This window comes from Pteronotus mesoamericanus, unplaced genomic scaffold, assembly GCF_021234165.1.
Source record: "Pteronotus mesoamericanus isolate MK-2021 breed Mesoamerican mustached bat unplaced genomic scaffold, CSHL_Meso_final contig_25, whole genome shotgun sequence".
Lineage (NCBI taxonomy): Eukaryota > Metazoa > Chordata > Mammalia > Chiroptera > Mormoopidae > Pteronotus > Pteronotus mesoamericanus.
This window is the reverse complement of record NW_026555105.1, coordinates 22566669-22580274: the sequence shown is the minus strand read 5'-3', so window position 1 is coordinate 22580274 and position 13606 is coordinate 22566669. Positions and strand designations below refer to the sequence as shown.

Below are 13606 nucleotides of genomic sequence, written 5' to 3'. Positions count from 1 at the left end.
TAACCTTAAACCCAGTCTTATCGCTCCTCCTTTGTACGTTGGCTTTAGCTCAGCACCATGACCTTTTACGGTGGAATGCAGGCACTTCTTGGAAACACACTGCTCCCAGAAACTTGAGAGATGGTGGAACCACGCAGTGCTTAGAAGTGGCATATCATTTTCACTCACATTCCATTGCCTAAGGCAAGAACTGATGTCACGGCAGGAAGTACAGTCTTTTTACAGAGAAATAAATAATTGGGAACAAAGATAAAATCTATCACAAAAGACTATTTTATTCTAATCACCAGGAGTAGCAAAACTACTGAGGTGCATTTCTTCTTACAGGAAGCTTTCATTCTAGCAAAATTGCCAGATGGTGTGACTAAGGTGGGAAGCCCAGTTTGGACAGGAGAGTGAGTGACCATCTCTGCCTGTGGTGTTAGGGGAGGAATCAAAAGAGCTTCCTAGGGGAGCCCTAGCCAGTCTCAGAAGGGAACTTGGCCGCAGGAGGACTGCAGGCATTTGGGCAGAGGTCCTGGACAGGGTGCCTTGAGTTGCTTCTGAGGGTGGGGTAGCTCCCAACCCCACCTGCCTCCCCTGGGACCACGGGAGTGGAGGACTTTGATCCCATCAGGGGACACAAGGGTACATCACCGATAAGGCCCATGGCATGCAAGTGCAGAAAAGAAGGGGGGCGGTTATCTTTATAGGGTCACTGTGAGAGCTGGAGCTCTACCTGAGGTAAGAAGGACTTAGCTTAGACACCCCCCCCCCCGCCCCCCGCCAACTCCTCGGAATACAGGGACATAGGGGATGGAACACAGCTGGCGCCGCGGGCCAGGGGAGGCAGGAGCTGAGCTCCGAATGTCCCATTGGTCTGGAAGGAGACACCCTGAGACACTTTCTCCGCAGGAATCATGCTGCACCTTCTCTTTGACTCAGGCTCCAAGTGTCAGAGATTGATACAAGATAAGGAGTTTGTATCTGAGGGGCAGGGGTGGGAGGGAATTGTAAATTTTGTCACGTAAGGGAGAGTGGCAAGGGGCAGACTCGAGGGTCTGCAGGCTGGAAAGAAATGAGATGAAAAAAAAAATTCTAGGGGCCCCTGTGTGCTGAGACTCCATATTTATTGAGTGAGGAGGGTGTGAAAGGACAGGATCCTTGCTGAGGAGGTGTGGGCTTGGTGCCTCCAAGAAAGATCCTGGCAACATCAAATTGCTTCTCTATTCCACAGGTCCTGGCTTCATGGAAACATGGTGGGGTTTTTGCAAGTAAAGCTCAGAGGAACCCGGGCAGCAGAAATCAATCTTGCGATGAAATAACTTCTACCTGGCCTTCTGGCAGAATTTCAAGGCAAACACTGGGCTGACTCTGCGGCCTTGACGTTGCCTGATCCTTCTGTCCGGGGAAAGCAGGGCTAGGAGGAGATTTTGCCTTTGGAGAACAGGGAAAACATGCAGACCATGAAGAAACTGACTCAAAATCATAAGGCAAAAGGTGAGAGTTGTGGAGAGTCTGGAGAGGTGAAGAAGAGGGAGCAAGACTCCAGGTTGAGCTGAGAATGCGCAAGCGACCACAGCTGAGTAAAGGGACTACTTCCTCCATCCCAAGGCTTGGGGAAGCCACTCCGGGAACACTGCGGGAGGGCTGCTGTCTCATGGCTTCTTTTTCTTCCCATAGGTTTGCCTTCCAATGATACTGACTCGCTCCAAGAAAAGGAGGGAAAGTCCAAAATATTGGTGAGCTGGGGTTACTTCCCCCCCCCCCCCCCCGCGCCCCCCGCCCCTGACATGCTGGCTTGTTTCCAGAGAACAGGCATGCTCTATATTCTCTTTCTTGGGAAGAGAAAAAGCCATTAACATTCAGGCAGGTTCATGCCTGTGTCAGGTGCTGTGTTAGTAACTTTATTATAATGATTCCTGCATTTGGGTTTTATTTTCCTTGTTGAAAAATATACCCAAGATTAGTAGTTAGAGTCCAGGAAACTTTGAAAGACAAGGGATATTTTTTAAAAACTGAGATTATTAGAGAATTTAAATGTACTATTAAATTTCACTTCACAGCCACACTATCTAACAATATTTCTTTTGCACTGGACACTTTTTACTTTTTTACTATTGATATTTTTGAACATATATAGAAGTAGAAAGCATAGTAATAATAGGGCCTTAGGTACCATCATCCAGTTTGAAAAGTCATTTACAATGGCCAATCTTGTTTAATTTCTACCCTTCTCATACCCCTCACTGGGTTATTTTAGACAAGTCTGAGATATTATAACATTTTCTCCATAATTATTAAAAAACATTGGTAAGAGGGCCCTGGCCGGGTGGCTCAGTCGATTGGAGCATCATCCTGTGCACCAAAAGGTTGCGGGTTTGATCCCCAGTCAGGGCACATACCTAGGCTGTGGTTTTGATTCCTTGGTTAGGGCACGTATGGGAGGCAACTGTTCGATGTTTCTCTCTCACATTGATTTTACCTCTTTCTCCTCCTCTCTCTCCAAAATCAATCACCATATCCTTGGGTGAGGATTAAAAACAACAACAACAAAAACACAGTGGTAAGAGGGCAGTGGTGGTAGTAATTTTATTTATTCCAGAGAGAGAAAGTGTGGCTTAGAGGGGTTTCTGATTTGTGCATGGCTACACTCACATCTAGTTGATGGTAGAGCCAGGATTTGAACTTAGTTTTCTCTGACTCTCAAGCTCCTGCATCTTCCAATGCGTTGTATTGCCTTTGGGACTCTTTCTGCTGCATAAATCCCTATCTAAAAACATGCGGGCACTATTTTCCAGTCCTAGGGAATGAACCTGTATTATCTGATGAATGACTCATAGAATCCTCTCTTAAATACAGTGTTTCACCCCCACTCTGCCATCTTTGTCCATGTTCTCTTCTTTACCAGAAATCTGATGTATTCTTTCATGTGAATGGGGTATGTAAGACTCTGCAAACCAAAGTAATAGGTTTATAAATAGACCACCCTCATCCTCAAGGAGCCCACAAGTTCTTCGGAAAAGTAATGTATAAAAACAAGAAATGATGGCAATAATAGCAATTTTTACTGTAACGGTTGACATGGTTACATAATGGTGCAGTAAAAGCCCTGACAAAGTGCTGGCCTGAGCTTCCACAGACATGCTCAGCCGCTCACCGTTTCCTGACAGTCAGGCTCCCAGGACATACGCGGGGGAGCCCTTTTGGGGTGGGGGCGTGAGGAGCTTCGCAGATGCTCTCCCCAGTGAAACAACCGGAGTGATTTTTTTAAAAGACCCATTAAACCCAACCATTTCAAGTCACTGGAAATTGTCCTAAGGATGTGTAGCAAGCGGAGAAACATTTATTCCAGAAAATCTAGTAAGGCTCAGTGAGAACAGGAAGTCTGTGGCATTAGTTCCACAACCTGCTCCGCCTTCCCCCGCTTCAGCTCAGCGTCATGAAACCTCTACTCCACGTGGGTACAGCCAAGAAGATGGGGCCCTTTCTCCTCCCAGCTCCCAGTCTAGGACTATGCTTTTTCCCTGGGAGGGGCTGGCCACCAGCAATTTTCATTCCCCCTAGATCAGTGTTGGCAGGCAAGCCGGGCGAGAGAGGTCTGGAGTTTTCTTTCTCCACTGCTGCTCTTGCCTCTGTTGGTGGGATAGAGGCTCTGTCCCATGATAGGAGGTCAAGAATCAGTAGGGACCTGCCTGTCTTCTCCCCAGTGTGCTCGGAGGGCAGAGAGTCTGTGCTAAGACACGCAAGCTGAGAAGAAAGGAGCTTCCATGCTCCCTGCCCCCATTTTCCTGCTGTTAGAGCTGGAGTGTCACTGAGAGAACTGGCTGCTGATGCTGCTTCCTGATCTAAGCACTGGTGCAGAGACCGTGCCCAGGGGAGAGGCAGGCTGGAAGAACAGAGACCAATATAGCTCTCCCTAAGGGCACTGGCTTTATTTGGAAGAGAGCATAGGGAAGTGGAAACCTAAGGGTGCTCTTGAAAACAATGGAGATTTTGGTGGTGAGCAGTTAAGAGGCACTTGGCAGGTCCACGATAGCAACAAGCAAAATGGCAGATCAGCTAAAGGTTTAATGGAGAGAACCAGGGAAAGACAGAGCTGACAAGAGCCCTGCTGGAGTCTCACATACTGGCTTTAAAAACTACCCCGTAAAAGGGCCTGACTTTAGTGGAGCAGAGAGAGAAGCCGTTTATTCCCTAAGACATTATCGAAAACAGTAATGCAATCAGCTAGTGATTACTGGAGGGTGGGTTTGATACCAGTATAGGCAGGCCAGCCAGAACCTTACCAGAGAGATCAGGGAGAGAGACAAAGAGACCCCTGATAAAAGGACTGCCATTTCTAGGAGGGGATATAAGCATGCAAACTGGGTTTTGGCCACTTGGTGCCCTTGTGTATGACTCCACGATTTGTGATGAAGGAAACAGGTTTTTATTAACAGGGTTCCAAACTTGGGGGGGCGGTGCTGCGAGTACTCTTGTTCTGAGCCCTCTTCTCCCACAAGACCCAGAACTTCTTTTGCTCCCCAAAAGACAAGCCAAAACCAAGCCCAGCAAGTTCCCCATTTCCTTGTCTGCCCTTAAGTGGGTCACACAAGCAGATCTCCATCCTCTCTGGAATGTGCACTTGCAGGTTTCAGAGTCGCCATTTTCGCACAGAGCTCTCTCCTTCAGGATCTGGGGTGCACAGTTCTCAGCCTCCACGTAGCAATCCCAGAACCGTGTGCCGTGCTACACTGGATCTCAGTGTCCAAGATGCTGGAGCCCAGGGAGGCACGTGTCCCTGCAAGGGACCCTGCCTCCGGGAGTGAGCGTCCATCCTCCAGGGTCTAAGCCCCTGGTGGGCCTGGCATCTCCTGGTCCCACAAGTGCTCCCGTCCATGTGGGAGTGAGACCAGAGGCCCAGAATGTCCAAATGCCAAAAGCCCAGAGGGAGAGAGCTTGCACTAAGTTCCAAAGTCCCACACCAAGAGCCCCTGTACCAAGAGAGTGATGTCCCTGTACCAAGCGTGTAAGGGAGAGTGAGTGTGAGTGTAAGGGAGGGAGAGCGTTTCCAGGGGTGTCCAAGGTGTCCAATCCACGGCCCACAAGAGAGCCCTTCTCTTCCTGGTCACATCCTGGTCACACGCAGCCCAGGATGGCTCTGAATGCAGCCCAACATAAAATTGTAAATTTATTTAAAAACTTTTTTTTAAAATTTTTGCTCATCAGTTTTTGTTAGTGTTTGTGTATTTAACGTGTGGCCCAAGACAACTCTTCTTCCATTGTGGCCCAGAGGCACCAAAAAGTTGGACACCCCATATGGTATGTCATTAAGTCCTGCTTCCTTTAAAAATACCCCCAAACAAATAGCTCTGCCTCACTCTGCCAAGCCAGGCCTGTGTCAGAACATGCCATTCAAAAGTCCTGTGCTTAGGAAACACAGAAGTCTGCAGCTCAGCATTCCCCATCACAGCTGAGCTCCAAGCATCTCTCACGAGTCTGTATGCACTGCCTTGAGTCCTTCTTGCGCTGTCTGTCCGTTTCTCACTCCTGGAGCTGCCTTTATTTCAGCCGTCAGCTCATCAGTGTGTCTGTGTTCTTGGCCAGGCAGGTCCCCTGCGGCACTGCCAGCTCTGTCGCTGTCTTCTATGCAGGAAGGGCGCTGAGGATGTTTCCAACAGGCCTCCAGACCTCTGGCCCTCCTGACAGACCCACAGACTGGCCTTGTGTTCCTCAGAGTGCTCCAATTTAAAGGCTTGGCTCAGAACTTCCTGCATGGCCGAACTTCTGGCTCCTCCTATGGTGCATTAGTGTCTACCATTTGTGTCAGCTCCCGGTGTCTTTGACCCTCTTTTGGCTGCCATCTTTATTTTTTTTTTAAGATGTTATGTATTTATTTGTAGAGAGGAGAAGGGAGGGAGGGGGGAGAGAAACATCAGTGTGTGGTTGCCTGTCTTGCGCCTCCTACTGGGGACCTGGCCCTCAACCCAGTCATGTGCCCTGACTGGGCATCTAACCTGCGACCCTTTGGTTCGCAGGCTGGCACTCAGTCCACTGAGCCACACCAGCCAGGGCTCGGCTGCCGTCCTTAGTCAGCGCACATGCCTGGGTTGAGTTTCCCAGCCACGCACAGGCATCCAGGGTGGACATCCACAGCTGGCAGCTCACGCAGGTGCTGATGTCATGAATCACTCTGCCAGCACTAGTTTTCACTGTCACTGTTCACAATTTGCCCCAGGCAGCACCCTGCTTCTGCAGCCCCTCCCTTAGGAAGGCACGTGCTGTTAACCTGCCTTTGTTATGCAATATTCCTCAAACCTGTCCTTTCCACTCTGGGCATTCTTCCCCTCCCCCTCCCTGATTTGAGTGGATGGTGGGGTTCCCCTACTTTCAGGGAGCCTCTGCTCTGACCTGCCCTGCTACAGGGAGGGTCAGAGTGACTGTGTGTGTCTAAGGCTTCACCTACTGATAAGCCACATCCTCAGGGACAATAGCCTTTACTGAACTAGTCCAACAAATCAGCAAACATGAACAAGTGACCACAGCGACAGCTTGGGGAGGGAGCAGGGTTGGTATACAGAGTTGTACAATATTTTACCTAAAATGTCCATTATTCAACAAAAAATTACATAGATAGGGAGAGAGGGAGGGAAAGAAAGAAAGAATACATGAATATGGGGATGAGAGAAAGTCTAAATAACTTTTCCTGGTATGTAAAATGAAACAACTTTTCAATTCTGTGTTAAATTGTAATCTCACTGGATTGTAAATTTATCTTCCCTTTACAGGTTACGAGTTTTTTGTGGGATGATACACTGTGGACACAGATTTCCTCTTAAATGGGAGTTTTCCAGCCCATCCTGAACTCTTCCCCCTTTTTTTTTTTTAAGAGAAAAGGGAAGGGAGGGGAAAAAAGAGGGAGAGGAACAGCGATGTGAGAGAGAAACACCGCCCAACCACCTGAGCCACACTGGTCAGGGCTGAACTCTTCCATCTTAAAATTCCTCCCTAATGAACCCTCAAGGTTACTTTCTTGAGCACTGTTTCATGTTTCAAATTGATTCACAGATTATTTCTCCAGTGAAATCATAAGTATCCAGGGGCCAGTGAGGCAGGAGACAGCATAGGAAGAATTCTGAGACTGCACTGATGTTGCTGGCCAGGGTCTAGCATCCTGGTTGCCAGGAAACGCCTTTTATCACTTAGGAAGAATGAATAGTAAACCAAGGCAGGGAGGAGGAGGGAGACATGGCTCACCTGCTAACTCAGCAGCCCTGAGCCTGGTCCGATAGCATTGCCAGGTGTCCCAGCATCCCAAGAAACACTATGTTAGCAAGGAGGGAAGTCCTTGAAATTCTATGTAGCATTTCCACTATCTGGGAAAGAAAACCTGAAACTGTGCTTTCACCCCAAGGCCTGAGAGGGTCCACGGTGCCCAAAGAAGTGGCCCATAAATAATTTTGGTAACTGTCCCAACTTTAATTAACTGCCTCCTGTCAGGTATCTGTTTTACAACAAGGTGAACAAACAGAGTCTGGATCAAGATAAGGATTCAGGCTCACAGACCCCCCCCACATACCTAAGTCTGGGTAGTCACATCCCCCTGGCACCACACTTACCCATTAATCAATATGTAACATTCCCATCGGGCCACCTATGTAAGTCCTCAGAACAAAGGACTCGCTCTCTTAGTGCTCTGGGTGCCCTTGGCGCTCTGGCCACCTGGCTTCAGGCCTCCTGGGGGCTTGGCCAGCCCGGCCTTCAGCTGTCCTTCCTTTTGCCGCCCTGCTTTGCCCCAACCTCTGCCTTTCGCTGCCCCTCCCCCGCAACTTTAGCTGGGCCCATTCTTTTCCATGGGAACACATCGCTACTAAACTCTGCACGCTAGTAGATGTGCTGATGTGTAATTCTTTACACGTGTCAGCAAGAAGAACCAGGTCTCTCCCTTCAACACCAGGAATGTGCTGTCTGCGCCAGTTACGCCCCCCTCAGGTTTTAATGCAAAGCTGTAGTAATGGCCGTAAGAACTTGATATGGAGCACTGTGCACTCTGCAAAGAATTAGACCAACTTCCTTCATATGCAGACTCGTTATGGTCCCTAGATATATTCCAAACACTGGGGAAATTGCCGGTGACTTGCTGTTCGTTAACCGATTGCTTGTTTATAGGTACCAGTTACATTCAAGGATGTTGCTGTGGTCTTCACAGAGGCAGAATGGAAGATGCTGAGCTCTGAGCAGAGGAGTCTATACAAAGAAGTGATGCTGGAGAATTACAGGAATCTGCTCTCATTGGGTGAGGCTGTGTTCTTTCCTTCATTAATTTTTTGACCACCTACCTACTAGATGCCAGAAAATGTTCTAGCTACTTAGAACAAATTAGTAAATGAAACAGTAACCCCAGCCAATGGAGGCTTATTTTTTCCAGTGTATGGAAACAGATAAACAAAAAGCTTCATATACAGGGATATTGTGATATGGTATTTTAGAAGGTGATAAGCACTGCCTAGTAAAAAATAATAATAAAATGAAGCTTTAGCTGGGTGACTCAGTTGGTTGGAGAGTCATCCCGTACACCAAAAAGGATGCAGGTTTGACCCCTCTGGAACGGGTGCATATGGGAGGCAACTGACCGATGTTTCTCTCTCACATTGATGTTTCTCTTCCCCCCTTCCTCTCTCTCTAAAATCAATAAACATATCCTTGGGTGTGGATTAAACAAATAATAATAAAAATAAAATGAAGCCGGATAAAGGAGTATCGAGTGAGACAGGGCGGCTTGCTGAATTTTGAAATCAGATATTTGAAATCAATGAGGAGGTAACATGGACCAAAGACATAATGTGGTGAGGGAGTTAGAACTCTGGATACCTAGGGTAAGAGCACTTCATGTGGAGACTTGTTGTTGCTAAGACCTTAAGGAAGGGATGTGCCTGCTGGGTGTAGGAATTGCGAGGAGGCCAGGGAGACCAGAAGCACAGTTCGCAAGGGGGAGAGTAATGAGAAATGTGTTCTGTGACAGAAGTTAAAATTTAAATGTCAGAGTGTACGGCTTTGGAGTTTCATAAGCCAGATATTTTTTTCTTTTATTTAAAAGCATGCATTGATTATTTAATTCTAGGTTGATACTTTTGATTGCAGCATTGCTCTGATTCAGAGGTTGGCCACTTTTTCTGTAAAGGGCCAGATGGTAACTATTTTAGGTTTTGTGGGCAATACAGTCTCAACTGCTTTCCACTCTGCCCTTGCAGTGCTAGAGTAGCCACAGGTGATGTGTAAATGAATGAGCGTGACTGTGTGTCAAGAAGACTTTTGAAGTTCATATGATTTTTATGTGTAGTGAACTATTATTCTATTGACTTGTTTCGCTTTAAATGTTTAAATGGTCTTTAAACATTTAAAAATCATTCTTAGTTTGTAGACGGTACCAAAATAGAGGGCAGGACTAGCTCATAGGCCATAGGCTGTAGTTTTCCTACACCCTTGTTCTAGATCAGTGCTGTGCAGCAGAAATAGAATGTGAGCCGCATGAGTAATTTAAAATTTCCCAGTAACCACATTTTAAAAAGGAGACATGAATGGGTGAAATTAATAATCTTTTTTAACCCAATATATCAGAATATTATTTCAACATGTAATCAATGTCAAAATTAATTAGACATCTCATTTTTGTACTGAGGGTTCCAAATCTTGTGTGTATTTTATGCTAAGAGCACATTTAAATTCAGACTAGCCACATTTCAAATGCTTGATAAACATGTACATATGGTTAGGGCTACCACGTTACATAATGCAGTTCTGGATACTTCCATATTTCTAGATAAAACACGTAAAACATTTTTGGAGGCACAATCTAGTTTCAGGCAGGAGTTTCTTCAGGAGTATCCTTCAAAGGGTGTGGCTGTTTCCTTGATATCAGTTAATCCAATTTTTTTTGTTCCATTGTCATCTTCTTTGATATGTTTTGATCTGATTCCATCCAGTTTGTGCTCCATCTAATTAAGTGTGGATTCATCCATTTCGATCTGGTTCTGTCTGTTTTGATTTGGCCTTAGCTAGTCAACCTAACTAGATTTTGTTTTTATTTTTATGTTCCTCTGGTCATATTATTCTCTTTCTCTATGTTAATACATTGACTGGGTTAAAAAAAAAATGTTAAAACGATCTGGTTCAAATTAGCCTTGACATGGAAAGGCTGGATTTTCTGAAATTGTTTTCTTCGTCTTGCTCGACACCACAATATTCTGCAGTTCCCCTGACTCCTAAGTCTTTCTTTTAAGCTTTTCTCTCTCTTTCCTTTGGACTGATATTCACATGATCTTTTTTTCTGGATTGATATTAAATAATTTGTGAACCTTAACAATTTTGCTCGTCACATATTACGATGAACCCACTTTCTCTGTCACTGTCTCACCTGTGCTTTTCTGTTTGGTTGCAGGAGCGCACAAGTTTATTCTCAAACTTGTCAAAAATTGAGATCATACTATTTTCCCTCCTGAACCTTTCTCTTTCTCTTTAATTCTTCCTATATTCATGTTACAATGTCTCTTCTTCAAGTGTACGGTTAGAAATAAATGGGCCAATTTCCCCTGAAATAATCCTTGAAGCTTTCATAGGAGATACTTTAGTTAATATAGACTAGGTAATGCTGTGATAACAGGCAACCCCAAACTTCGGCAAATGTTCATTTCTTACTTACAGTAGTGCCTCTTGTTTACAGGTCAGGTGGGGTTCAGCTCTGTTGATGGTGGAATCAACAAAAGGGCCAGCCTCTGTCTGGGTTATGGGATTCTTAAAGAAGAGGGGAAAAGAGCAGTGAGGAACTACACCGTGGCTCTTAAAATGTGTTTGAAGGTGGCGCTAACTTTTCACCGAATCTCCACTGGCCAAAGCAAATCCTGTAGCTAAGTCTGATGTCATTCTGATGGATTGGTTTGGGCACGAGGTGTCGGATTCCTGAATTCATGGACCACATCTTTTTTGTCCATGACAGAATCCACAATACTTAGTAGAGAACTGAGCACTTAGAAATTTCTAATAAGTATTTGTTTGCAGTTAGGCAACGTGAAATTCAGATTGATTTCAGATACAGTCTCTTTAACTGTTTCATATGCTGTCTCCTATGTGTGGAAGCCCTCCAGATCAAATGACTTTTATGTGAATCAGGTTTTCTCTTTTTTTAATAAAAGTCCAGAAGGAGATTTCCACATAGGTCATAGAGACTGTTACCTCCAAGCTCAAGAGAGTTGTGAACAGTATATCAGTGCAGTGATTTCATGACTTCAGTGATTCGCTAGAAAGAAATGGCTGATGGTATTGAAGCTGCTGACAAAGCAGGACAAACGCTTATTCGAAGGACTCCTAGTGCGAATGACTGTAGAAGATGTTCCTGGTACCGTTTTACTGGGTTGCAATAGAAAATGGAATGTGTAGAAATGGATCGTAAAGGAGTTACTGGTAGCAAACAAATTATGTTACACATATATTATCAATAACAGGTGTGGCAGGAAGACATTCTTAGTCTTATGATAAGATAGAACCGCCCAGCAACCCCACTCAGGGCTTCTCTAATGAACACTCTTTCTCCAGCAGAATCAAAGCCAGGAACAGACCCCTGTTCCTCGCACCTTCTGGCCTTCTCCTGTCAGCCACGCCTCAGCCAGCATGTGCAGCCAGTCTTCTCATATTTATGTGACTTCCCTCTGGGGCGTCCGGGCCCAGGGCATCAGGAGCCAAAGTTTTCTTCTCAAAGCTGCTGGAGTGAAAACACAGAAGGCCAAGAGAGAGAAGATGGCTTCAGACCCTTGTTTGTGAGGACAGAGGAGAGAAAAACATCAGGTGCATTCCCCAGTCCACCCCAACAACAGCCTGTGAGTCCTGGAGAAGGCAACACAGTGGTAGAAATAGAGCCCAGCTCATCCCAAAGAGTAGGCCCTGTGCAAACAGACAAAAGAATGAAGGAAACAGAAACCCCAGGATCTGGAGCAGCCAGTTATAGTGAGCATGAACTAGGCGGTAGCCTGGAGTCAAACTTTATTACAAATCAGGTAATCCTCTCGGGAGAGAAGCCCTATATTTGCAGGGAGTGTGGAAGAGGCTTTAAAGATAAGTCAAACCTCATCAGACACCATCGGACACACTCAATGGAGAAGCCTTATGTGTGCAGTGAGTGTGGCCGAGGCTTTAGCCTGATGGCAATCCTCACTAATCACCAGAGGACGCACTCAGGAGAGAAGCCGTACGTGTGCAAGGAGTGTGGACGAGGCTTTAGCCAGAAGTCTAACCTAAACAGACACTCAAGAACACATTCAGAAGAAAAGCCTTATTTGTGCAGGGAGTGCGGGCAGAGCTTTAGAAATAATTCAATCCTCATTAGACATCAGCGGACTCACTCTGGGGAGAAGCCCTATGTTTGTCAGGAGTGTGGGCATGGCTTTGGTGAAAAGTCATACTTTATCAGACACCAGAGGACACACTCAGGGGAGAAGCCCTATGTGTGCCTGGAGTGTGGACGAGGATTTGGTGATCAGTCAACCCTCAGAAAACACCAGAGGATTCACTCAGGGGAGAAGCCCTATATTTGTCAGGAGTGTGGGCAGGGCTTCAGTGAGAAGTCATCTGTTATCAGACACCAGAGGACACACTCAGGGGAGAAACCCTACGTGTGCCTGGAGTGTGGACGAGGATTTGGTGATAGGTCAACCCTCAGAAAACACCAGAGGACACACTCAGGTGAGAAGCCCTATGTTTGTCAAGAGTGTGGGCATGGCTTCAGCGACAAGTCATCCTTCATCAGACACCAGAGAACACACTCAGGGGAGAAACCCTATGTGTGCCTGGAGTGTGGACGAGGATTTGGTGATAAGTCAACCCTCAGAAAACACCAGAAGATACACTCAGGGGAGAAGCCTTACATGTGTGATGAGTGTGGCCGAGGCTTTAGCCGGAAGTCATTTCTCCTTATTCACCAGGGGACACACTCAGGGCAGAAGCATATTTGCAAGGAGTGTGGGCGAAGCTTTAGCTACAAGTCAAATCTCATGAGACACCAGAGGACACATTCAGGCATGAAGCCTTATATGTGCAGTGACTGTGGGCGAGGCTTTTTCGATAAGTCGACCCTCATCATACATGAAAGGACGCACTCAGGGGAGAAGCCTTATGTGTGTGGTGAGTGTGGACGAGGTTTCAGCCGGAAATCACTCCTCCTCATTCACCAGAGGACACACTCAAGGAGAAGCATTATGCTTCCAGGGAGTATGGGCGAAGCTGTAGCTACAAGTCAAATGTCATCAGAACCCAGAGGACACACTGAGAGAAGAAGCCTTGTGTATGCAGAGATCATGGGCGAGACTTCAGCAATCACCACAGAGACACCTGGGGAATAGTCCTGTGTGTGTGGAGTAAGTGAACCTTCAGAGATTTGTTGACCCGCATCAGGCTGCGAGGACACGTTCAGCAGAGGAGGCTTACGCGTGCAGAGTATGGGTAACTATGGCTGTGAGTCAACCCTTATTGCACAAGGAGGACACGCTTTGGTGGGACGTGTTGTGTGTGCAGTGACTGTGGGTGAGATGGTAGCAACAAGTCAACATTTCCCGAACATCCAATGGCTGTTGGGCAGGCACAAGATGGCACTCACAGG

The 13606-nt window shown here is 46.4% G+C and overlaps 1 protein-coding gene across 1 annotated transcript; it reads left to right on the top strand.

The window, feature by feature from the left end:
* The first annotated feature begins 1235 nt into the window (after positions 1–1235).
* ZNF343 (zinc finger protein 343) lies at positions 1236–13276 on the top strand. The gene is given in 8 exon segments (XM_054574170.1): positions 1236–1253; positions 1404–1479; positions 1663–1721; positions 8131–8257; positions 11551–12141; positions 12226–12693; positions 12862–13191; positions 13194–13276. Coding segments are annotated over 8 exon segments (1752 nt in total).
* The last annotated feature ends 330 nt before the right edge of the window (positions 13277–13606 follow it).